The sequence below is a fragment of the Myotis daubentonii genome, chromosome 3, assembly GCF_963259705.1.
Source record: "Myotis daubentonii chromosome 3, mMyoDau2.1, whole genome shotgun sequence".
In the NCBI taxonomy this organism is placed as follows: Eukaryota; Metazoa; Chordata; class Mammalia; order Chiroptera; family Vespertilionidae; genus Myotis; species Myotis daubentonii.
Window position 1 is genome coordinate 60,477,733 of NC_081842.1, and position 24,569 is coordinate 60,502,301.

The following is a 24,569-nucleotide window of genomic DNA, read 5'->3' on the forward strand; positions in this document are numbered from 1 at the left end:
ACAACATACACTCCATATTCTGGAATCAATGGTTCTCAACCCTGGCAGTAAAGTAAAACCATCTAGGAAGCATCTGAAAGTACCCAAGTGGGCCCCATTCCCAGAGATTCTGTTTCGGCTGGTCTGGGAGGATCAGATTAGGCATCATATTTTAAAAGCTCTTTAGGTGACTCCAATAAACAGAAAAAACCCCTGACCACTACTCCAGACAAATCTGGTGACTGGCTATTACATATTATGCCAACACACATCATGCATTGAGGACCCCCTGCTACTCACTTAGCCTGTTTCCACTGCCTGAAACAACTTACAGTAGTGGTTCTCAACCTTGTCTGTTTCTTTGTTACTAATGTTTTGGCCCCACCCCATAACAAAGAAAGAATTTCGGGAGGATGAGGCCCAGAAATCAGGATTTTAAAAAGATTCCCAGGTGATTCTAATGTGCAGACAAGGTTGAGAACCACTGACTTAGAGGGTCCTAATGATTAGAGCGAGGGAGTGACATGAGGACTCTTCAGTCCAATAGTTTTGGGTTTTCAATCCCAGGTTCCACCATTTCTTAACCTGTGGCCCTGAAAATTGTTTCCTCATGCATAAAAAGTGATTAACAGTTCCTTCCTCATAGAGTTGATGCATGGATTAAATGAAATAATCCATGAAAAATACGCTGCTTACAGAGGTGGCATCATAAGCGTTCCATTATTGGTATTCATACTAAGAACTCCTGTTTAGAAAAGTGACTCTACAACAATATGAAGACTGGATCGAGGTAAGTGAAGATGGACGTATATGGAAGTACTAGGAGCTATAGTAATCAAACCTGAACTAAGAAAGAGAGCAAACTATTGCAAGAGAACAGGATGCTCCCCAGATAATTCTACTTTTCAGAAACACAATCAAAAGGGCCCAATAATATATTGGAAATGGGATTTAAAAAAGCAGTAAATTTTTAAGTAGTTATTTTTTTAACCAAATAAATATTTATTTTTAAATAAATGAACAAGAATGTTATTAATACAAAAAGATACAGCTATTTGTTTTAAGCCAGTGTAACCAAGAAAAGTACTCCTATGAAAAAACAGGCTAACACCTGCAGAGGATCAGGTTTGAAAGAAATGAGGCAGTCACTTTTAGTTGCTTCTCTTTGAGGAAATACTACAGAATATTCCCGTGAAGATGTCCAGCAGGTAGCTGAATGAACGAAACGAGCTCAGGAAAGAAATCATGCCACCTCCTTCGAAATTTCTCCCTTCTAAAATCGTCCTTCCTGACCACTGCCTTCTCTTCTCTATCACTTCTACTTCCCCACATATGCTAAATCTCCTACTCAATCTCTGGATTTCTTAAATTATTTAAGTCAGAGGTACCAAACTGGCAGCCTCTACCACACTGTTTGACCAGAAGAATGTCTTGAAAATGTTCTGAGTTAGTTGCCAAGATTAAAAATAGTGGGATTTCACATAAATCTCAACTTTCAGCTCCTCTTGAAAATTGGAAATATCTGAGGAAAAGTGAGACCAGGTTCCCATATGAAAAAAAAGAAAAAAGAAGAAAAAAAAAAGCTGAAAAGCAGCTGTCACTTTTAAACAGGGAAAGAGCTTGACTGACTGGTCTCTGGAAATTTTTAAGTTTGTAACCTCTCAGGGCAATCCCTTTTTTTCTTCTTTTTTGCTTCAGAGTCTCAGTCCCTCCCAGTCTCACCTACCTCCCTACCCAGCACAGCTCCCCAGAGATCTTGTTTTTGAATCATATGCATGACAGGCATACAAACACTGAAGAAGGACACTGCACCAGGCACAGAGCTGGAGGAACAAAAGGGAAATGAATGAGTTCCCTGCACTGTCTAACCCCGTCGTTCTTATCTCCAGCCGCACTGGCACGCTCTCAACTCCATCAGCCACACACGCCTTCCCCACCTCCAGGCCTTTGCACATTCTGTTCTCCCTGCTCAAACTCTCTTCTAATCATCCTTCGCATCGCAAACGACATTTCCTCGGAGACCTTCCCAGATTAGATTCCCCCTGAATAGCTCAGTGTGATCGATCCCATTTCACAAGCTCCCGAGGCTCTTTCCCAACCTCCTTCCTTGCAGCGAGTAGACCTGGACTCTCATATCTACCTGAGAACGGGGATATCACGTTCACCCCTGACTTCTCAAAACCCGGCACCGCTCGTCAGGGGCTGCCCGAAACCTCCCAGGAGCTCCCCCAAGCACGTGTTCTTCCCGCAGGCCCGTCCCGCCAACTTCCCCACACTCTACTGCCTCCCCCGCGGCTTCCAGAGCAGAAAAGGACAGGCTAGTAGTGGGATCCCTCTTCTTAAACTTCAAATGGTTTTAGGCAGGAAGCAACAGGGCCAAATCTGCAATGTTAAAAGATGATGCTCAGGGTATAAGATAAACGGAGAAAGAAGGGGTTGCGGGGGGTGGTCCAGTTTATTAATCCAGTCGATTATTCCAATATACTACTATGCCAGTTCTATACGAATTTGAATCTTATACATTTAACTGCAGGGGGATTTTTTGGGTTTTTTTTTTTTTTCAGTTACCACGTTTCATGGTCTCTCCACGCCTTCCTACATAAGAAAGCTGCAGGCCACCGCGAAACCTCTGGACCCAGCTGCCCCGCCACGAGCCCGGTGCAGTCATGTCCACTCCTCCCCACACTGCGCGACCCCCGACTCCCTCGGATTCTGCCAGCCGAGTGCGGGGGCCACACGCGGTGGAGCCCATGGTCCTGCCCGAGGTCGCACACGGGCCGCTCCGGGCTCCATGGCTCTCTAGAGAACCCAGTCCAGAGAGCAGCTGAGAGGGGGAGCGTAGCTAAGGAGAAAGGAGCGAAAAGGAGAAACACGACTCCGGGCTAGGGAACCCAGAACAAGGAACAGGGAACAAGGTTTACCCAGGCGAATCCTCGAACACTGGCACTACAGCTTCCCTCAGCGCCTCAACTACCGGCTCCAGCGAGCCTCGCCATTCGTGCGACAAAGAGAACGCCTTATTCCTGCGACCAGCTTTGGGAGCCACCCGCTACTTTCAACCGAGCCGGCCAATCAGCACTGCGAAGCCGTCCGGGAGGCGAGTCACACTCCGATTGGCCAATGACAGGGAAGGTTCCGCCCTCCGTGCCCAGCTCTGATTGGCTTAAAATCAGGAACAGGCGTGAACCCCGGAAGGCAGTGGCAAGATGGCGTCCCTGGATCGGGTAAAGGTCCTGGTGTTGGGAGACTCAGGTGAGCGGCTTCACCCACCTCTCGGGCTACCAACACTTTTGAGTTATTCGCTAACTACGACTCCCTCCCCCCGCCAACTAAATCGCTCGGGCCCGTGGCTGAAATCCCTCTCGAGGCCTAAAGACTACACTTCCCAGAGGACTTTGCTCTGTTTGACCAAGTGGAGGCCTCGCGTGGGCCGGGGGCGCGGAGTCGCGGCCTTTCTCCGCCTTCGCCGCTTTCCACGTCGGCCTCCTGGACGGTGGTAACCCAGCGCGTAGCCTCGGTTCCTTTGTTTTACAAGACATGCAGACATTGCGTATTCTATTGCGCGCGGTGCTAAGGAAACAGAAGCTAGGACCGTGCCTTCAGGAGATCTTATTAGGGAAGCCGAACGTGCACTCAGAACAATGACACTGTTCTAAGTTCGTTGCACATATTCACTCATTTAATCGGGAGAGTAGCCCTGTTGCCCCATTTTACAGATGAGAAGAGTGTGGCGGCGAAATGTAACTGACAGAACCGGTTGGAACCCGGGGTCCACATACTTAAACACGAAGCTGTGTTATGAAATGAGATAGTGGGGGTAATCCTGTTTTACTCTCAGTGGGGCTTGATTTCTTTCTTCTCTTGGCTCTTAATTGAAAACCTATTCCGTGCTAGGTTGTGAGAAAGAGAGAAATTAAGATAAGGGCCTTCTATGAATTAACTGGGACTTAATGCTGAGCCCCAGTTTATCCCTAGTTTTAAAATTCTTTTTTACACCTTGGACATTTGGAAGCCTGTATCTCCCCCTCCCACCTCACTGTCCTTGTCCCTCGCACCGTACCTCCACTCCTGTGCTCCTTATGAGCTTGGAATAAATGCTGACCTTGCATTTCATAGTTGTGCTTCTCTGGAGTTGACCTTTGAAATGTGTGCTGTGAGCAAAGACATTGTGCCAGACACTTGGAGGTGGAGAGGGCATACCTCAGAAAGCTTGAAGATTACCCTTACAGGACTGAACAACGTTGTTGGGGAGAGAAGGAGGTCAGAAACCTTTTCACCTTGCCTGAAGATTATTTACATTCTAAAATATTTTACAGAGAGCATCATTTAAAATCCCCTGAGAAAACCCCGTTATGAAATCCTATGAACATAATCCATTTATGTCAACTCCAGTTCTTTAGCTTGAAGTGATGCTGAAGTTAATAAAATCACTACATTTCACAGATAAAGTAATGGTGGTCTAAAGGGATTTGGCAAGTGTATCATCAAGGTAGGATTTAGAACTGGAATACAGAGCTAACACAATTTCATGGTTTGTGCAGTGGGTGTCTCTTTTATAATTTCCTTTTCTATTACATTTACAGCCCCTTCATGTTAGATATTGTTGCAACTAGCAGATTTCCTCCAAAAAAAACCCCCCCAAAACAACACAAAAAACACTTATGTACTACAGAGCAGACACTGCTGGGTTTATAGCTGGAATCAATTATGTAGCAGGATTGAACTGGCTGCTGCATTAAATGGTGGAAACTGATCAGGCAATTAGTAGGCTTTATTTTGTTTGTTCATTATAGTTTAGTTGTAAAACAGAAGACAGTCATGCCCACTAGGAAAGTGACTGATCTTGGTACACATTCACTGATGTCAGGCTATATGTACAAAGTCAGTTATTGCCTTTTTATCAGTTCCCTTTTAACAGTGATTTGCTATCAGGTTAGAATATACTTACACTTCATCTGTCTTTGTATTCAACCTTTAAAGTTTCCTTTTGAATAAAGGCTTATTTCCCTCATGAAATTTGGAGGATTTCACAAATACATAAAGGAATGCCTTGGGATATAGAGATTTGTTTTGCACCCCTTAGATATATTTGATACTTTAGTAAGGAATCCTGAAAGTCTCACTAACATGAACATACTGATTCTCTTTGTTATTTCAGATACAAGGGATGAGCTTGATACATTACCAACAACTAATATTTGCAGCTGGTATTTATTTAATTACATTGGGCCTCTTCCTCTTCCCCCTCTCCCACCCAGAAAATGAGTGCATTTTTAAAAAAATATATTTTATTGATTACAGAGAGGAAAGGAGAGGGATAGAGAGTTAGAAACATCAATGAGAGAGAAAAACATCGATCAGCTGCCTCCTGCACACCCCCTACTGGGGATGTGCCTGCAACCAAGGTACATGCCCTTGACCAGAATCGAACCCGGGACCCTTCAGTCCGCAGGCTGATGCTCTATCCACTGAGCCAAACCAGTTAGGGCATGAATGCATTTTTAAAATATTTTTATTGATTTCAGAGAGGAAGGGAGAGGGAGAGAGAGAGAGAGAGACATCAGTGATGAGAAAGACTCATTGATTGGCTGCCTCCAGCCGCCCCTACTGGGGATTGAGCCCACAACCTGGGCATATGCCCTGACTGGGTCCTCTTGGTCCATGGGATGATGGCTCAATCCACTGAGACACCACAGCCGGGCAAAATGATTTTAAATTTAAATCATTTTTTGGCATAGTGAAAATTTTAAAACTCCATAAATATCTAGTAATTAGGGAATAGTTAAGTAAATTATTATGTCAGTGTTCTGAATTATAAAGGAGATAGTAAATATGTTTAGGAAGATTGTAATAACATGGAAAATTTTAGTCGCTAAATAAGTACTATTTAAGGACCTGTTCTGAGTATTGGAGATTTTTTAAAAAGGTGAGTAAAACCCAGTCCCATTCCTCAAAGAAATTAAAATTAAACAGTGACTAAAACCTAAAACCTACAAACAAGTGTAATGTGTTTTAAGTGTTCTGTAGAACAATGTACAGGGCACAGTGGAGACCCAGAGGATGGTGGATAATGTGCTTAGTTCTACCTGTGTGGACTCAAAAATGACAATAACTAGAATGATGCTGAGTCTTGACAGATTTAGTCACCAGGCCAATGGAGGGCGGGGGTGGGGAAGAATAGGTAGTATATTCCAGACAAAACCAAATGTGTAAACAGAGCTTTATGATTTATTGTTTTCAAGTATACCATTTATATATTGACAGTAAGAATCTGCTTACAGAAAAACCCTGCTTATGGAATTAAACCTACATGTTGACAATAGTGCACTTCAGGTGATTTTTTCTTCTTTTTAAAAAATACTTTCTAGCCGTAACCGGTTTGGCTCAGTGGATAGAGCGTCGGCCTGTGGACTGAAAGGTCCCAGGTTCGATTCTGGTCGAGGGCATGTACCTTGGTTGCGGGCACATCCCCAGTAGGACGTGTGCAGGAGGCAGCTGATCAATGTTTCTCTCTCATCGATGTTTCTAGCTCTCTATCTCTCTCCCTTCCTCTCTGTAAAATCAATAAAACATATAAATAAATACTTTCTGATTGTCTGTAAATATAAATTCATATAATAAAAAATAAACATAAATGATAGGTTCATACACAAAATTGCACACAAAGAGATGGTCTAAATTTTTTTATACAACAAATGATGTATGAAGATTCATCAACCATGCTTGTCATAATGGCATCAGAATGCTGTTAATTATATGAGTGACTCCATCATGTAAATGGAAACTCATTTTCTTCCCCCCTCATATAGATTGCCCTGAACCCAGGAGAGCTGCAGGAAAATAAAGTACTGCCTTAAGGTAAAGGGCCATGATGTAGAAGCGGGAGTAGAGTTGTTCTCTTTTTTCCATAGGGTAAAGCTGGGCCAAGGGGTTGGCTGCCTGAATTGGAGTGTCTAACTAAGGAATTGTGAAATGGTGAGTCCCTGTCACTGACAGTGTTCAAGCACCATCTGAAAGATCATCTAATGGTGCCATGGAAGAGACCTCTCCACTGGTAATCAGGATAGAGCATTACCTCCAAGATCTGTTAATAGTCTACAATTCTAAAAAGGGTTGAAGAGATGAAATCATTCAAAAGGAAAGGACTCGTTCATATGAAATTGCCCTAGAACGGTAGTTCTCAAAGCAAGGCCCCTGGACCAGTAGCATCAGCATCACCAAGGAGTTTGTTAGAAGTGCAAAATCTGAGCTCCACAACAGACCTGCTGAATAGGAAACTGGGAGCAGGACCCAGCATTCTGTTTTAACATGCCCTCCTTGACCATTTACTTATTAATAAAGCTTATTAAATGCTTGGTATGGTATGAACATCCTTTAAACAACCATAGTTTACATACCATTATTACTGCATATTCAGTTATATTTTTGCTATCAGATTTCAGCATGTCTCTTATATAACTTGAGTTCTTGTATCTTTTACAGGTGTTGGGAAATCTTCACTAGTTCATCTTCTGTGCCAAAATCAAGTGCTGGGAAATCCATCATGGACTGTGGGCTGCTCGGTAGATGTCAGAGTATGTTTCCTATTTTTTTAGTAGTCATAGTAAAATTAATTTGTTCCAACTATGTAATCAAATTATAGTACTATGGTCAAAACTAAGTAATGATAATAACTGGGCTTTATTAAGCACATACTTTGTGCTAGATACTATGCTTTACATGTCTTTCCTTATTTGATAGTTTTTAAACTGTGAGATAATAGCTGCAGAAACTAAGGCCTAGAGCAGTAAAGTAACATGACCAGATTCACTCAGTGCTTAACAAGCAGTCAAGATTTGATCCCCATTAGTCTTATTTTAGAGACTTCAGTTTTAATTGCTATGCTATGTATGTAGAGTTCACTTTACATGCTCCATAATTAATTCTAAGCCTTTGCCACTGAAAAATCCAGCTTTTGGCTAGAAATAGTGCAAAGGCAAAAGCTTTTGGAGCCTTACGTATAGGTCATCAGTTCCACCTCACATTTAGGAGACACAGGTACAGTTTCCATAGAATTAATTGTCTTCCCAGATATTGTTGGTGTTTGCTAATTCCAGCTACTCCAATCCAAGTATCTCTTCTGCTGGCATACTTCTCTCCACTGAGTTAAGAAATAGGTAGGGAAGGGATGATTGTTAGCTGGATTGACAGTTATTTGCCTTTAGTTCTTTGACTAAATAAGTTCTGTGACTTATTTTGCTGCTGATTAGAAATCTTTCATCAGAAATCTTTAATGTTACGTAGTTTTGCTAACTTATGTCTAGATATGGATTAGTTATTAGTCATTCTATTCAGAAGTTGTGCTTTTCATGGCTGTCTTCACTTTTCAAAAATTTTAGCTATTGTCTGTCTTCCTTCATTCCTTCAATCTTCTCCTTTTGAACTCCTATTAGATTTTTCTCCTCTATATCTTTTATATGTACTTTCATGTTTTCTATTTTTTATTTCTCCTCGGTTCATTCTGGATGATGTACTCCAGTTACCTAAGAATCACTTCAACTATGACTAATGTGCTTTTAATATATCCACTCAGTTTTTTTCATTTTCGTAACTATAGTTTTTATATATTCTTTTTGGTTCTTTTGCAAATGTCAAAATTTTTCAGAATATCCTACTCTTTAGTTATGCTTTTACTTTTTTATTTAATCATTTTAAACATACTATTTTATCGTTTCTTTAAGAATGTTCTAATTTTTTCTTGGTGGTTGGTAGATATCCTTCTTGTTGTATATGTTGACTCCATGAAAATGTATCCTTTTGTATGGTGTGTAATTGTTTGAAGATGATCACATCTTGAGCAAGATATTTTTCCTGTTCCTATGGAAGTCCTATATGTTGTGTTGTGAAAGTCCAGTCAGTGCTTTTTCATTTCTCTTACTGTCAGAGCCCTTGGGATTTCAGTGGTCCTTATAATTTCTCATTTAGGAGTTTCCATGCCATTTAGATCATGTAAATTCCCATAATATTCAATTATAGCACAGGCCTATGGTTTCCATTTCTTGGGGCCTTTTTGTCTATTCTCTATTACCCCTATGTGAGGTCACTGATAGAAAGTTTTTTGTTTTTCATGTTTTCCTGAGCCAGTGGATAGAGTTTTTCCTACTCTCTTGCATTGACAGGGTAGCTCATCAAGGGTCCAGATTTCATGAAGAGAACTATAGTCTGGTCTTTGTCACTCACCCACATGTACTCTTGCCTTAAAAACTGGAAAACAAATCTCTATTCCTGGATGGGCACTAAAACTCCGGGGACCAGACCCTGAAGCTATTCTGAATCTAGGTCAGTTCCCACTTCTCACTCTGATTTTAAGTTCTTTCTTCATTTCCAGCATCTGGGGATTTTCCTGTCTTTTGAGCTTGTCCTCTTTATTTATTTTTTAATAGTTTATGACATTTCTATGCATGTAAAGTCAGGGGGTACCTTTCTGCCATTTCAACCTACCATGTCCTCAAATTCTTAGATATGGAAGAAAAACAAATTCTAGATAATGAATTCAGTGGCAACTTTATTTAAGTTTGGGAGACTGAATAGCAAGTTCTGCACAAAATTTTCCTTTGCACTTTTCTAGCTCCCTTTCTGTGAGAAGACATATTGAAAAACAAAACAAAACAAAAAGAACAAACTTAGATTTAAACTCCCACTACCTGAGACAGTCTTCATTTTGCCTTTTGCTTCTTAAAGAGTGACCTTAAACGAATCATTTTACTTCCCTGAGTCTTAGCAAAGTTGAAGTTAATAATACCTGCTTTACCTAGCCTACAAGTTTGTAGAGAGGATCATAGCTTAAGAAGCAAAGTTAAAGTATAGCGCTTTACAATTTTAAATTGACCTTTAGTTCAATTTTCTGCTCCCTGCCCTTTATCCCTGTCCTGCCCTTCTTATCCCTAACCAGAGCTTAGTCTGTTCATGTAATTTACCTTTTCCCCCTCACTTCATATTGGGTTGGCTAGATCTCTGGTACAGTGTTGAATAGAAGTGGTGACAATGGGCATCCTTGTGTCATTCCCAATCTCAGGAAGTTTTCAGTTACCCTTAAATCTGGTATCACTTTGTTCCATGCTTCCATGTCTCTGGATCTATTTTGTTTGGCAGTTTATTTTGTAAATTAGGTTCCACATGTAAGTGAGATCATGTGATACTTGTCTTTCTCTGACTGGCTTATTTCGCTTAGCATAATAGACTGCAGATTTTTGAACTCTCCCCATAGTTCCAAGGAACACTGGAATAAAGACTATAGTAGTCAAAGACAAATGTCATGAAATGTGAGTAATTTTACTGGAATGAGAATGAGTGTGATACTAATTGACTCCTTTAAAGCTACCCTGGCCTAAATTGCTTATTGTGGAAGAATGGAGCATGTGGCACTGAAAGGGACCTTGCTCTTATTACTCTTCTTTGTATCTTGGGCTGATGGATCTTTGAAAAGAACGCATTTCTTTAATGACAACATAAGTAAACGATAATCTTAGGTAAAGTTGTCATAGATATGTAAATCCTTTTGACTATTTTTATTATAAAGTGAACATTTCTTCCCTTTAGCAAGAATGATTATCTGATAAAGCCTTTACTTAAGTAGCTTTGAACACTTTCTTCCTAGCAGCTTTTATATTGCAACTAGAGGCCCAATGCACAAAATTCGTGCATGGGTGTGGTCTCTAGGCCTGGGTGGCGATCGAAGCGCAAGCATCTGGTGTAGAAGGGCAGGTCCCAGCTGACCTCTGGGCCCTGGGCAGCACCTGAGCCCCCAGACCCCCACGTGCCCCCCTCCGCCTGAGTCATGTTGCCCGAGTCCCCACGCGGAGATGTGATGAGCATGGCCGGACGCGTGGCCAAGGTGCAGTGTGGGCCTCTGGGCCGCCCAGTAGCACTGCACGGAAGCCGGGTGGGCAGCACGCTCTCTCCCAGCCGGCCTCACAGACCAGCTCCTGCGTGAACCCATGGGGAGCCCGACCTGCCCCTACAGCCCAGGTGGCTATGGCCTGGCTCACCTGGAAGAGGCCGCGCAGGTGCAGGGTGGGCTTCTCGCGGGCGTCCAGCACCTGAGTGTGGGGGGACTTCCCTGGCTCGCAAGCTCTGGCATCTTGTGGAAGCGCTAGCAAGGGGAGTGAGAGCAAGCTTGGCAGATCCCGCACATCCTCACCACACCTCCATCCTCGTCACCCCCACCCCCAGGTAGCCGGTGAAAGGTTGCAGCCCCCCGCCCAGGTGCCGCAGGAGATTGGTCACGACCACCCACCCTCAGTTCCCCGTCTCAGCCCCCTGCCCGGCTCCCTCAGTGCCTGGGTGCCGGGCAGCAGCCCCACCCCCTGCCACCGCCGCTGGTCGCCATCTGCAGGACGATCGGGTCCCCGCTCGCACCTGCCTTGGCCTGGTGTTGCCCGCTCACCAGCTCCACCATCCCGCCACAGTCCGGCTCTCGTCAGGGCCCATCAGGGCCGGCAGTGCCTCTACTGCTGCCCGCTGCCAGCGCCACATGGCCTATGTCCGTCATGTTCTGCACTGCCCCCTGGTGGTCAGCACATGTCATAGTGCGCGGTCGAACTCCCAGTTGAGGGGACAATTTTCATATTAGGCTTTTATTATACACTAGGGGCCCGGTGCACGAAATTCGTGCACTGGGTGTCGGGGGTGGGGTGGGGGGGAGTGTCCCTCAGCCCAGCCTGCCCCCTCTCACATACTGGGAGCCCTCAGGCGTTGACCCCCATCACCCTCCAATCGCAGGATCGGCCCCTTGCCCAGGCCTGACGCCTCTGACAGAGGCGTCAGGCCTGGGCAGGTGACACTCATTTCCCCCCATCACTGGTTCTGCCCCCAGCCCAGGCCTGATGCCTCTGGCCCAGGTGTCAGGCCTGGGCAGGGGACCCCCAGACCCTTCCGATTGCTGGCTCTGCCCCTTGCCCAGGCCGGATGCCTCGGCCAGAGGCGTAGACCCCCATCACCCTCCAATCTCCTGATCGGCCCCTTGCCCAGGCCTGATGCCTCCGCCAGAGGTGTCAGGCTTGGACAGGGGACCCCCATCTTCCCCCGATCACTGGCTCTGGCCCCGCCCAGGCCTGAGGCCTCTGGCCCAGGAATCATGCCTGGGCAGAGGACCCCCATCTCCCTCTGATCGCTGGCTCCACCCCCCTGCCCAAGCCTGACGCCTCTGACCCAGGCTTCAGGCCTGGGCAAGAGGACCATCATATCCCCCCAATCCCCGGCTCCGCCCCCCACCCAGGCCTGATGCCTGGGCCAGAGGAGTTGACCCTCATCACCCTCCGATCACCAATCACCAGATCGGCCCCTTGACCAGGCCTGAGGCTTCTGGCTGAGGCGTCCGGCCCGGGCAGCGGGGACCCGCAGCTACAGCGGCCCCGCGATTGTGGGCTCCGCTTTAGGCCCAGGCAAGGGACCCCTAGCTCCTGGGACTGCCAGCTTCGACCGTGCCCAGCTCCCATCGCTGGCTCCACCCCTACTTCCTGCTATCACTGGCCAGGGCGGCAAAGGCGCCTGATTCTCCGATCATGGCTGGGGGGCAGGGCAAAGGCGGCCCCAGGGCCGCCTTTGCCCTGCCCCCCAGCTCTTAGCTCCCCCCTGGGTTTCCGATCACTGTCAGTGGCCGGGGGCTTCTTCCTGCTTTCCCTTTCGCCTCCCTGCATTGTGCCTACATATGTAAATTAACTGCCATCTTGTTGGCAGTTAACCGCCATCTTGTTGGCAGTTAACCGCCATCTTGTTGGCAGTTAATTTGCATATAGCCCTGATTAGCCAATGAAAAGGGTAGCTCGTACGCCAATTACCATTTTTCTCTTTTATTAGTGTTGATTTTTATTATTGACACCTGTGAAAAGGATAGATCCATGAGTACACTAACAGTTGTCTCATTTAGCTCATTTCACATCTGTTTAAGAGCCAGCTAAAAATAGCAGTGATAAAGGTGATAATGTTATTGTTTAATTTCAAGTACTAGATGAAGCTAATGAGCTTAATGTATATACTCAGTAATTATTAACATTTTGGATTTCGTATGCACTGCAGAGGTGTTCATAACTAAACTGAAAGCAGAAAAGTTTTATTTTGTGGTATTCTTCATTCCTGTCTTCTAATTTTGTGGTACCAAGTCTAATGGGATTAATATGAATGCATGGGTCCTTTTATTTATGGAAACAAGACTTACAAAACTTAATCTTTTCACAGATTATAAATAAGGAAATTGATCTGTCATTTCTTGTTCACTTTAATGGGATTTTAACTCTAATTTACATATTCATACAATTAATATTTATTGACTTCCTCTTTGGATAGCATAACAATCTGCAAGCACTGGGGAGAAATTTCTTTTTAAAAGCAGTCTATCTTCACCAAGAATATGAAGTAGGGTCTAGTAGGTGGAACAAGGTGTATAAATAAATGAAATGATCTTTACTAATAATAATGAATGATGGCTAACCCTTTGGGTAGATTAGGCACCTATTTTACATACTGATTCATTTTATTCCCTCAATAACCTTCAGGGTAGTTGCTATTAGTGTCCTTATTTGCCAATGAAGCAGTGGAGGCAGAGATATTAAGTGCCTTGTACAATGCCATACTGATCATAAGTGATGGAGGTGGGATTCAGACCCAGGCAGTCAAGTCCAAGAGCCTGTGCTCTTGACCGCTATTCTGTCCTTACTCTTGTTCCAGAGGAACAAAGGTAGTAAGAAAAAAGTATTCTAATGCTGTTAAATACAATAACCACTAGACTCATGTTGGCACTTTAAATTTAAATTAATGAATTAAACTAAAAATTTAGTTCCTCAGTTGAACTGGTCAGTAGTCACATATTACTGTATTAGGTATTTTTATCATCACAGAAAGTTCTTATATAAACAGCACTTATGTAGAAAATTAGTGTTATAGCAATTTAGGAGAGAGTGAGATGTTTGTGAAGAGTAGAAAATTATACTGGCATTAATGATTGAATGGGTGGCCTGGGCAACAGATGAATGGATTATTCCCCAAGAAAAAGGATGTATATTATAGGTGAAAGAGAAGAAAGTTATAATAAATTCAGTTCTGGACGTGATGAAGGTCAGTATCTAGGTTATCCACCTGAAGCTATCCAGAAAGCATTTGAAAATGAGGAGTTGAAGTTCAAGAGAAAATTCAGAGTTGAAATCATCTGTATGGAGATGAGAGATGATGAGGTTTTCAGAAAAGAACATGTAAAAAGAGAAGAGCTGATGAAGAACTTTGGGGTATATTTAGAGAGTTGAAGGTGAAAGAGGGGTCAGAGAAAGATTTATCAAAAGGTAGGAGGATAGCCAAGATGGTGAAATACCACAAGAGCAAAGAGATTTTTAGTATGAAATACTATAGAGATGTAAGAACTGAGAAGAAGCCCTAGCCGGTTTGGCCCAATGGATAGAGCGTGGGCCTGCGGACTGAGGGATCCCAGGTTTGATTCCAGCCAAGGGCACATGCCTGGGTTGCAGGCTCCATCCCCAGTGTGGGGCGTGCAGGAGGCAGCTGATCAATGATTCTCTCTCATCATTGATGTTTCTATCTCTCCCTCTTCCTTCCTCTCCAAAATCAATAAAAATATATTAAAATAAAAAAGAACTAAGAAGAAAAAAAAGTTTAATTTGGTGATGATGAAGTCAGTGCTGACCTTTGAAGGTGCAAGGAATGTTAGTGGCAGAAACCAAATGATGTGAGTAGGCAGAGAGGAAAGAAAGACAAAGGTTTAAATCAGTCTTTCACAAAGTGAAGAGGTTAAGTAAAGGGCCCTGGCCGGTGTGGCTCAGTTGATTAAGTGTCCTTCCATGCACCAAGAGGTCTCCGGTTTGATTCCCAGTCAGGGCACACGCCTAGGTTTCGGACTCAATCCCCAATAGGGAGCATGCAGGAGGCAGTCAATCCGTTTCTCTCTCACTGATGTTTCTCTCTCTGTCTCTCTACAGAAATCAATAGAAACATTTTTAAAAAATAGAGGTTAAGTAAAGGAGTGAATGGATACAGAATAGAAGGGAAAAGTGAAGATTTCTTTTAAAAGAGGAAATGAGCTTGGCTGAAGACAAAACAAGGTTACTATAAAGGAGAAGTAATTAACAGCAACCTCTATACTAGTCATTCATTCATTTGTTCATTCAGTACATATATTACATACCTACTGGGTATCAGACACTGCAAGGAATTGAAAGTACAGGCTTACCACCTTTTATTGTGCTTTGCTTTATTGTGCTTTATAGATGTTGTGATTTTTGCAAATTGAAGGCAACACCCTCCACCAGTGAAAACATTATCACTTGCTCTATTATGACACCACTTTATTGCAGTGGTCTGGAACAAAACTGTCATATCTCTGAGAGATGCCTGTATAGCAGTGAATGAGGCAAATTCAGTTCCTGCTCCTTGGTGCACTTTAGTAGTTGCTCTTTCTGTCATCTCTTTTTTCCCAACTGTCTTCTAAGACCTCCTACCTTTTTATTTCTCTAATAATAATAATAATGCAGACCAAACTTACTAGCATCTATAACATCCAACATTCTTTTTTTTTATATATATATATATATTTTATTGATTTTTTACAGAGAGGAAGGGAGAGAGATAGTCAGAAACATCGATGAGAGAGAAACATCGATCAGCTGCCTCCTGCACATCTCCTACTGGGGATATGCCCGCAACCCAGGTACATGCCCTTGACCGGAATCGAACCTGGGACCTTTCAGTCCACAGGCCGACGCTCTATCCACTGAGCCAAACCGGTTTCGGCGCAACATTCTTTCTTGATGTGTCTTATTTTCTTTACTAAATTTGATTTTACTTTTTAAAAGTTACAAACAATAAATAAATTATTCAAATGAGACAAAACCTTTTGTACTTAGTCTTGATTTGGTTTCCAATAGAAAGTTAATTTTGAGTGAGAAGCAGCATTAGGAGTATAGCTCCTTTTTCCCATTTGATGATCAGCACATACTGTTTGCTACCTGTTGCGAAATTTTTCCTTGTATAACTCTAAAGTCTGTAATGACGTTATTAAATCCTTGATGACCTATTTAAGTGTAAAACACATTGTTTATAGTTTGGCATTACCCCCACCCCCATCATGTTGGACTCTTAGTATAGCACCAAGAAACTACTTATTGTGTCTAGAGCAATAACTTTTATAATGTCAAGCTTTCCTTTGGCCATCACTCACCCATGTGAAAGACATAATTTCTAAGTACAAGCCACTGGTTTAAAGTTCTTAGGACTCATTCCATTTGGATTAAGTTAAACAGTATTAATTGAACAAGTTGGAAAGGAAGAAGGACACCTCTTCTAATTCTTGAGGGAAACAATGAAAGGTGATTAGGGAAGGTATTTTGTCAAGCTGGCTTGGGACTGTGTGAAGCCAAAAGGGATCTGGGTAGCAGACTTGGTACATTCAATGCTAAGAGGGCATGCTACCTGGGAATTGTATTACATAGTGGCTATTCTTAGAGGAATTAGTCTTTTAGGGGAGGTAACATTAGACATTTGAAATAATTTTAGAGATAAAAGTGGTGTACTGCAATGCTTGCTAAACTTAATTATGTAACAGAATCACCTAGGGAGCTTTCTTTAAAAATACAGATTTTTTTGAGCCCCACCCTAAAAGCTCCAGAGTGGTCCAAGAATCCTTTTTCTTTTCTTTCTTTTAATTTTTTTCCCAGAGAGGAAGGGAGAAGGAGGGAGAGAGAGAGAGAAACATTAATAATGAGAGAGAATCATTGATCGGCTGCCTCCTACAGGCCCCAACCTGGGCACATGTCCTTGATCGGAATCAAACTCGGTACTTTTTTTTTTTTTACTAGTAAATCCTCACCCAAGGATATTTTTTATCATTGATTTTTTTAGAGCAAATGGAAGGGAGAGGGAGAGACAGAGAGAAACACCGATGTGAGAGAGACACATTGATTGGTTACTCCTGCATGCCTTGGACCAGGGTCAGGAGCCTGCAACCGAGGTATGTACCCTTGACCAGAATCAAACCTTGGACCTTTTAGTCTGCAGGCCACCTCTCTACCCTCCGAGCCAAACTGACTAGGGCAAGAATTTTATTTTTAACAAGCTTCCTTTTAATTTTGATTTAGTTCATTCTCAGAACTGTACTTGAGAAGCACTGGTGTTCAGTAAAAATAATAAAGTGAATATAATAAAACCTTGGAGGGTGAGATATCCTAAATTTATGTATTGATTTAAACAAACATACCAAGCATCTAATATGTACTGGGTACTATACTATTTTCTGGGCCTACAAAGATGAATAATACATGATCCTGTCCTTATGCTCAGAGTCTAATAGAAGACATATTGGCAGATAAATAAAGCAGTGTGGTTAGAAATGATAAATGTGTACAGGGTGTTCAGCAGCAAGTAGGAGTACCTAAACTGCCCTGGTTGGTTTTGGGTCTTGGAGGGAAGGGAGACTGATCAAGAAAGCTTCAGTAATGTGGCTGAGCTTTTTTTTTTTCTCTCTCTCTCTTTATTGATTAAGGTATTCCATATGTGTCCTTATCCCCCTATTGCCTCTCCACCCCTCCCCCCACTCATGCCCTCACCTCCCTGGTATCTGTGTCCATTGGTTAGGCTTATATGCATGTATACAAGTCCTTTGGTTGATCTCTTCCCCTTTACCCCCACCCTCCCCTACCTTCCCTCTGAGGTTTGATGGTCTGATTGATGCTTCCCTGTCTCTGGATCTGTTTTTGTTCATCAGTTTATGTTGTTCATTATATTCCATAAATGAGTGAGGTCATGTGATATTTATCTTTCTCTGACTGGCTTATTTCACTTAGCATAATGCTCTCCAGTTCCATCCATGCTGTTGTAAATGGTAAGAATTCCTTCTTTTTTACCACAGCGAAGTATTCCATTGTGTAGATGTACCACAGTTTTTTTGTTTTGTTTTGTTTTATATATTTTATTGATTTTTTACAGAGAGGAAGGGAGAGGGATAGAGAGTTAGAACATCAATGAGAGAGAAACATCGATCAGCTGCCTCCTGTACTCCCCCCCCCCACACACACACACAGGGGATATGCCCACAACCAAGGCACATGCCCTTGACTGGAATCGAACCTGGGACCTTTCATTCCACAGGCCGACGCTCTATCCACTGAGCCAAACCGGTTAGGGCTGTACCACAGTTTTTTAATTCACTCTTCTGCTGATGGGCACTTAGGCTGTTTCCAGATCTTAGCTATGGTGAATTGTGCTGCTATGAACATAGGGGTGCATATATCCTTTCTGATTGGTGTTTCTGGTTTCTTGGGATATATTCCTAGAAGTGGGATCACAGGGTCAAATGGGAGTTCCATTTTTAGTTTTTTGAAGAAACTCCATACTGTCTTCCATAGTGGCTGCACCAGTCTGCATTCCCACCAGCAGAGCACGAGTGTTCCTTCTTCTCCACATCCTCTCCAGCACTTGTCGTTTGTTGATTTGTTGATGATAGCCATTCTGACAGGTGTGAGATGGTACCTCATTGTTGTTTTGATTTGCATCTCTCAGGTGATTAGTGACTTTGAGCATGTTTTCCTATGTCTCTTGGCCTACCTTCTGTTAGGTTAGGTGGCTCAGGAGGCGGCGCAAGAAATAGAGTCCAGTGAATCAGAAAAGAAAGGAAAGGAAAAGGTTTATTCTGCGTCCCCGGGAGACCCATGTACCCCCAGGACAGGGCACGTGGATTCATGCCAACAGAGAGGGGGGTGCTTTTTTTTATACTGTGGTTGGGTGAGGGGCGGGGACATGAGCTGAGGTATTCAGTTGAGGAAGTTTCAGCTGCAGGGGGTCGTGGAGAAGCCAGTATCTGTGTCTGGCACATTGATCTGTGAGAAATTCCAGGGGAAGTCCATTGTCTCATCACATGTATCTGATCCTGGGCTCTCTCCGACCTAACACCTTCTGTCTTCTTTCAAAAAGTATCTATTTAGGTATGATGCCAAATTTTTGATTGGATTATTTATCTTCCTTTTGTTAAGTTGTATGAGTTCACTGTAAATGTTGGAGATTAAACCCTTATCGGTGATAACATTGGCAAATATGTTCTCCCATGCAGTGGGCTTTCTTGTTGTTTTATTGATGGTATCTTTTGCTGTTCAGAAGGTTTTTATTTTTATGTGGTCCTATTTGTTTATTTTCTCTTTAGTTTCCATTGCCCTAGATTAGCTTTATCAGTGAAGATAGTGCTTCAGCATATGTCTGAGATTTTGCTGCCTGTGGATTCCTCTAATATTTTTATGGTTTCCCATCTTATGTTTAAGTCCTTTATCCACTTTGAGTTTATTTTTGTGTATGGTGTAAGTTGGTGATCTAGTTTCTTTTTTTTTTTTTTTGCATGTATCTGTCCAATTTTCCCAACACCATTTATTGAAGAGACTGTCTTGATTCCATTGTATGTTCTTGCCTCCTTTGTCAAATATTAATTGAGTGGTTTGGGTCAATTGCTGGGTTCTCTATTCTATTCCATTGGTCTATATGTCTGTTCTTGTGCCAGTACCGGGCAGTTTTGAGAATAGTGGCTTTGTAATACAGCTTGATATCTGGTATTCAGATCCCACCTACTTTGTTCTTCTTTCTCAGGATTGCTGCAGCTATTCAGGGTCTTTTTTTTTTTTATTCCAGATGGATTTTTGGAGAGTTCTTTGTAAGTCTGTGAAATATGTCATTGGTATTTTATAGGGAAGTGCATTGAATCTATAAATTGCTTTGGGTCATATGGACATTTTAATGATGGTGATTCTACCAGTCCATAAACACAGTCTGTTCTTCCATCTGTTTATGTCTTCCGCCATCTCTTTTTTCAGTGTCCTGTAGTTTTCCAAGTACAGGTATTTTACCTCCTTAGTTAAGTTTATTCCTAGGTATCTTACTTTTTTGGTGCAATGGTAAATGGTATTGTTTTTTTTAATCTCTCTTTCTGTAAGTTCACTGTTGGTGTATAAATATGCCATAGATTTCCTGGCATTAATTTTGTATCGAACAGGAGTGGTGAAAGTGGGCATCCCTGTCTCGTTCCTGTTCTTAGGTGAAATGGTTTTAGTTTTTGCCCATTGAGTAAGTGTCAGGGCCAGCCTGACAGGTTGAACCGGGCTGAGGTAGGGAGGTGGGAATTGAGAAAAGAAAGAAAGACAAGAGAGTGGGATCAGGAGGACTACAGCTCAATCGAGGAACTGCAGCAAGTTTATTAACCACACAATGCTTTTAATACACAAGACACTGAATAAGAGGTCTGTCAAGAGGAATGTATTCTTTGTTCCTCTTAATCTCTAAGGGAGAGATAGAGCAGAAGGACAAGTTCTCGGTACAGCAAATCTCAGTAAATAGTTACAGACTTCTTGATAAGCCACGAAAGGCTGTTCTCATTCTACAAAGGTTGCTCTCATTCTACTGATAATCGCCATCCAAACAAGTCTGGGAAAACTGTGTGGGTAAGGGTCCCAGCCTTGCTAGCCCCTTCGGGTGCAAGGATCTTGTCAGCTTACACCTGGTCTCCAACAAGTATGATGTTGGCTGTAGGTTTGTCATATAAGGCTTTTATTATGTTGAGATATGATCCCTCTATTCTCATTTTGCTGAAGTTTTTTTATCAAGAAAGGGTGTTGGATTTTGTCAAATGCTTTTTCTGCATCAATTGATATGATTGTGATTTTTAGCTCTCAATTTGTTTATGTGTTGTATCACATTTATTGTTTGCAGATATTTTACCATCCTTGCTGCATCCCTGGGATAAATCCTACTTGGTCATGGTGTATGATCTTTCTTATGTACTGTTGGATCCAATTTGCTAGAATTTTGTTGAGGATTTTGGCATCTATGTTCTTGAGGGATATTGGCCTGTAATTCTCTTTCATTGTGTTGTCATTATCTGGTTTTGGTATTAGGGTAAGCTGGCTTCATAGAATGAGCTTGGAAGAGTTCCTTCCTCATGAATTTTTTGAAATAGTCTGAGGAGGATAGGTTTTAGTTCTTCCTTGAATGTTTGGTAAAACTCCCCTGTGAAGCCGTCTGGCCCCAGGCTTTGTTTGCTGGAAGCTTTTTGATGACAGCTTCAAATTTCCTCCATAGTTATCAGCCTAGTGAGATTTTTAGATTCTTCCTGATTGAGTTTTGGAATGTTGTATTTTTCTAGGAATTTGTCCACTTCCTCTAGGTTGACCAGTTTGTTGCAGTAGAGTTGTTCGTAGTATTTTTTAAAAATCCTTTGTATTTCTGTGGAGTCTGTTGTTAGTTCACCTCTTTCATTTCTGATTTTATTTGGGTCCTCTCTCTTTGCTTCTTGGTGAGCCTGGCTACAGGTTCATCAGTGTTGTTTATCTTTTCAAAGAACCAGCTCTTGGTTTCATTGATCTTTTGTTGTTGTTGTTTTGGTCTCTGTCATTTATTTCTGCTCTGATCTTTATTATCTCCTTCTCACTCTGGGCTTTTCTTGTTGCTCTCTTTCTAATTCTTTAAGTTGTAGAGTTAGATGATTTATTACCATTTTTTCTTATTTTTTGAGGTAGGCCTGTAGAGCTATAAACTTCCCTCTCAGGACTGCTTTCACTGTGTCCCATAGATTTTGGATTGTTATGTTTTCATTGTCATTCATTTCCAGGATGTTTTTAATTTCTTCTTTGATCTCTTTGGTAACCCAGTCACTGTTTAATAGCATGCTATTCAGCTTCCAAGTGTTTGAGTGTTTTGGATTATTTTTTATTGTAGTTTATTTCTAATATTATGCCATTGTGGTCTGAGAAGATGATTGATATGATTTCAATCTTCTTGCATTTGGAGAGACTTTGCCTGTGACCCAGTATGTGGTCTGTCTTTGAAAATGTCCCATGTGCACTTGAGAAGAATGTATATTCCATGGCTTTGGGGTGAAATGTTCTGAAGATGTCAATTAAGTCCATCTGATCTAGTGAGTCATTTAGGATTGCTGTTTCTTTGCTGATTTTTTGTCTAGAGGATTTATCCAGTGATGTCAGTGGTGTATTAAAGTCCCCTACTATGATTGTATTGTTGTCGATCTCTCCCTTAATATCTTCCAGAAGTATTTTTATGTATTTGGGTGCTCCTGCATTGGGTGCATATATGTTTACCAGGGTTATATCCTCTTGTTGTATCGATCCCTTTAGTATTATGAAGTGGCCTTCCTTATCTCTTGTTATGGCCTTCACTTTGAGGTCTATTTTGTCAAATATAAGTATTGCTACCCCAATTTTTTTTTCATTTTCATTTGCCTGAAAGATATTTTTCCATCCCTTCACTTTCATTCTGTGTGAGTTCCTTGTTCTGAGGTGGGTCTCTTGTAGACAGCATATATATGGGTAATGTTTCTTTTATCTATTCTGGCTGAGCTTTTTGATAATAGATAACTGATTCCTTATAACATCTTGTGTGTTTCAATGGTTTTGCCGAGAAATCTTGCTAAAATATATGTTTCCATGCTTTCTTAAACAGAACTCATATAATGTCACCTTTATTATCAGTTATTTATGCCATACAGCAAAGTAGTGATACCTTTTAATATAGTTTACAGAATTAGTTCCCATTTTCCAAAATGGTCCCTGCTGCTGTGATTTTCCAGTTCTCTTTGTTGTCAGTCTGATAATTATCTTCTCCTAATGATAATTGGGCTGCCTATAGAATATCTTATTTACTTAAACTTTTTTTGCCACAGCTGGTTTGGCTAAGTGGATAGAGTCCATACTACTCAGTGGATAGAGCGCTGACTAAAGGGTCCCAGGTTCCATTCTGGCCAAGGGCATATGCCCAGTTGTGGGCTCGATCCCAGTGTGGGGCATGCAGGAGGCAGCCATCATTGATGTTTCTGTCTCTCTATCCCTTTCCCTTCTTTTCTGAAATCAATTAAAAAAAAAATTTTTTCTTAGATACAAGGATTTGTACCCCCAAAAATGGTAATAAGTAAAAAGAGTGAAGCATTCTGTTAAATATAGTATGTGAGTTCTTTTAAAAATATATTTTTAATTTTATGTGTATTTTTATTAATACAGTGTTATCGACTTTAGTCACCATGTTATACCCCAGACCCTCAAACCTTATTCATCTTATAGCTGAAAGTTTATGCTCTTTACCAACCTCTCCCTATTTCCCCCACTCTCCAACTATAAAAGTGGCTCTCCCTGGGAATCACTGTTTTGCTTTGTTTCTATGAATTTGACCTTTTATTCAGATTCCACATTTAAGTGATACTATGTAGTATTTGTCTGTCTCTGTCTGGCTTATTTCACTTAGCATAATTCCCTCAAGGTCCATCCATGTTAACACACACACACACACACACACACACACACACACACACAGGATTTCCTTTCTTCTCATGGCTGAATAATAATTCTATTGTATATAATATTCCGATATATATATATATATATATATATATATATATATATATATATATATACATACCACATCTTTATCCATTTATCCATTGACAGAGACTTAGGTTGCCTCCAAATCTTGGCTATTGTGCATAGTGCTCCAATGAACATGGGAGTGCAGGTATCTCTTCAAGATTCTTTTTTCATTTACTTTGCATATACCTTTATCTAGAAGAGGGATTGGTGAATCATATGGTAGTAATGTTTTTAATTTTTTGAGGACCCTCCATACTGTGTTCAATAGTGCCTGTACTAATTTACATTCTTACCAAGAGTGCACAGTGGTTCCCTTTTCTTTCTTGCCAACACATTTTCTCTTCTTTTTGATTATAGCCATTCTAACAGGTGTGAGGTGACATCACAGTGTGGTTTTGATTTTCATTTCCCAGATGATTAGTGAAATTGAGCACCCTTCATGTACCTGTTGGCATCTGTATATCTTTTTTGGGGAAATGTCTATTCAGTTCCGCTACCCATTTTCTAATTGGATTGTTTGTAGGGGTTTTTGTTTTGTTTTACTATTGACCTGTGTGAGTTCTTTCTATATTTGGATATTAAACCCTAATCAGGTATATGATTTGCAAATATATTCTCCCATTCCCTAGGTTGCATTTTTATTTTGATAATGGTTTCCTTTGCTGTGTAGAAGCTCTTTCATTTGCTATAGTCCCACATACTGATTTTTGCTTTTGTTGGCATGTATATTTCCTTTAAAAAATCTTGGAAAATTCTAATATATACCCCTGAATGACCATACTAAAATCTGGCTCTTAAATTTTTTTCTAATATAGCTGAAACCCTATATTAGAATTTGTTTCTGAACAGTTATATAGTACAAGCCTATAGAGTCTCAGCCAAAGCCATTGGAGAGTTTTGAGTGGAAGGGTGATATGATCTAACTTACATTTTAAAAGGATCACTGTAGCCCAGCTGGTGTGACTCCGTGGTTGAGCGTCAGTCTATCAGAATGTCACGGTTTGATTCCATGCCCAGGTTGTGGGCTCTATCCCCGGTAGAATTATGCAGCCAACTGATGTTTCTCTCTCACCGATGATTCTATATCTCTATCCCTTTCCCTTCCTCTCTCTAAAATCAATAACATATATTTATGTATATGTATATGTGTGTGTGTGTGTGTGTGTGTGTGTGTGTGTGTGTATATATATATATATATATTTT

At 41.6% G+C, this 24,569-nt stretch overlaps 2 protein-coding genes across 6 annotated transcripts in view; one reads left to right on the forward strand and one right to left on the reverse strand.

Moving 5' to 3' along the window:
• GTF2E1 (general transcription factor IIE subunit 1) overlaps positions 1-3,039 on the reverse strand; it is a 44,531-nt gene extending 41,492 nt beyond the window's left edge. Inside the window, exons 1-2 of one of the 5 annotated variants that reach the window (XM_059687732.1) lie at positions 2,901-3,018; positions 2,152-2,361 (exon numbers count right to left, since the gene is read on the reverse strand). The gene's annotated coding sequence lies outside the window, so the exon portion shown is untranslated. Of the gene's footprint in view, positions 1-1,705; positions 1,803-2,151; positions 2,362-2,547; positions 2,649-2,900 lie in introns of those variants that run through there. The other 4 variants (XM_059687733.1, XM_059687730.1, XM_059687731.1 and 1 more) reach the window with 4 other exon arrangements.
• Positions 3,040-3,043: 4 nt separating this feature from the next.
• RABL3 (RAB, member of RAS oncogene family like 3) overlaps positions 3,044-24,569 on the forward strand; it is a 46,765-nt gene continuing 25,239 nt past the window's right edge. The window contains exons 1-2 of the mRNA XM_059687735.1: positions 3,044-3,231; positions 7,462-7,553. Coding sequence (XP_059543718.1) covers positions 3,186-3,231; positions 7,462-7,553 — 138 coding nt within the window. The 5' untranslated portion in view covers positions 3,044-3,185. The remainder of the gene's footprint in view (positions 3,232-7,461; positions 7,554-24,569) is intronic.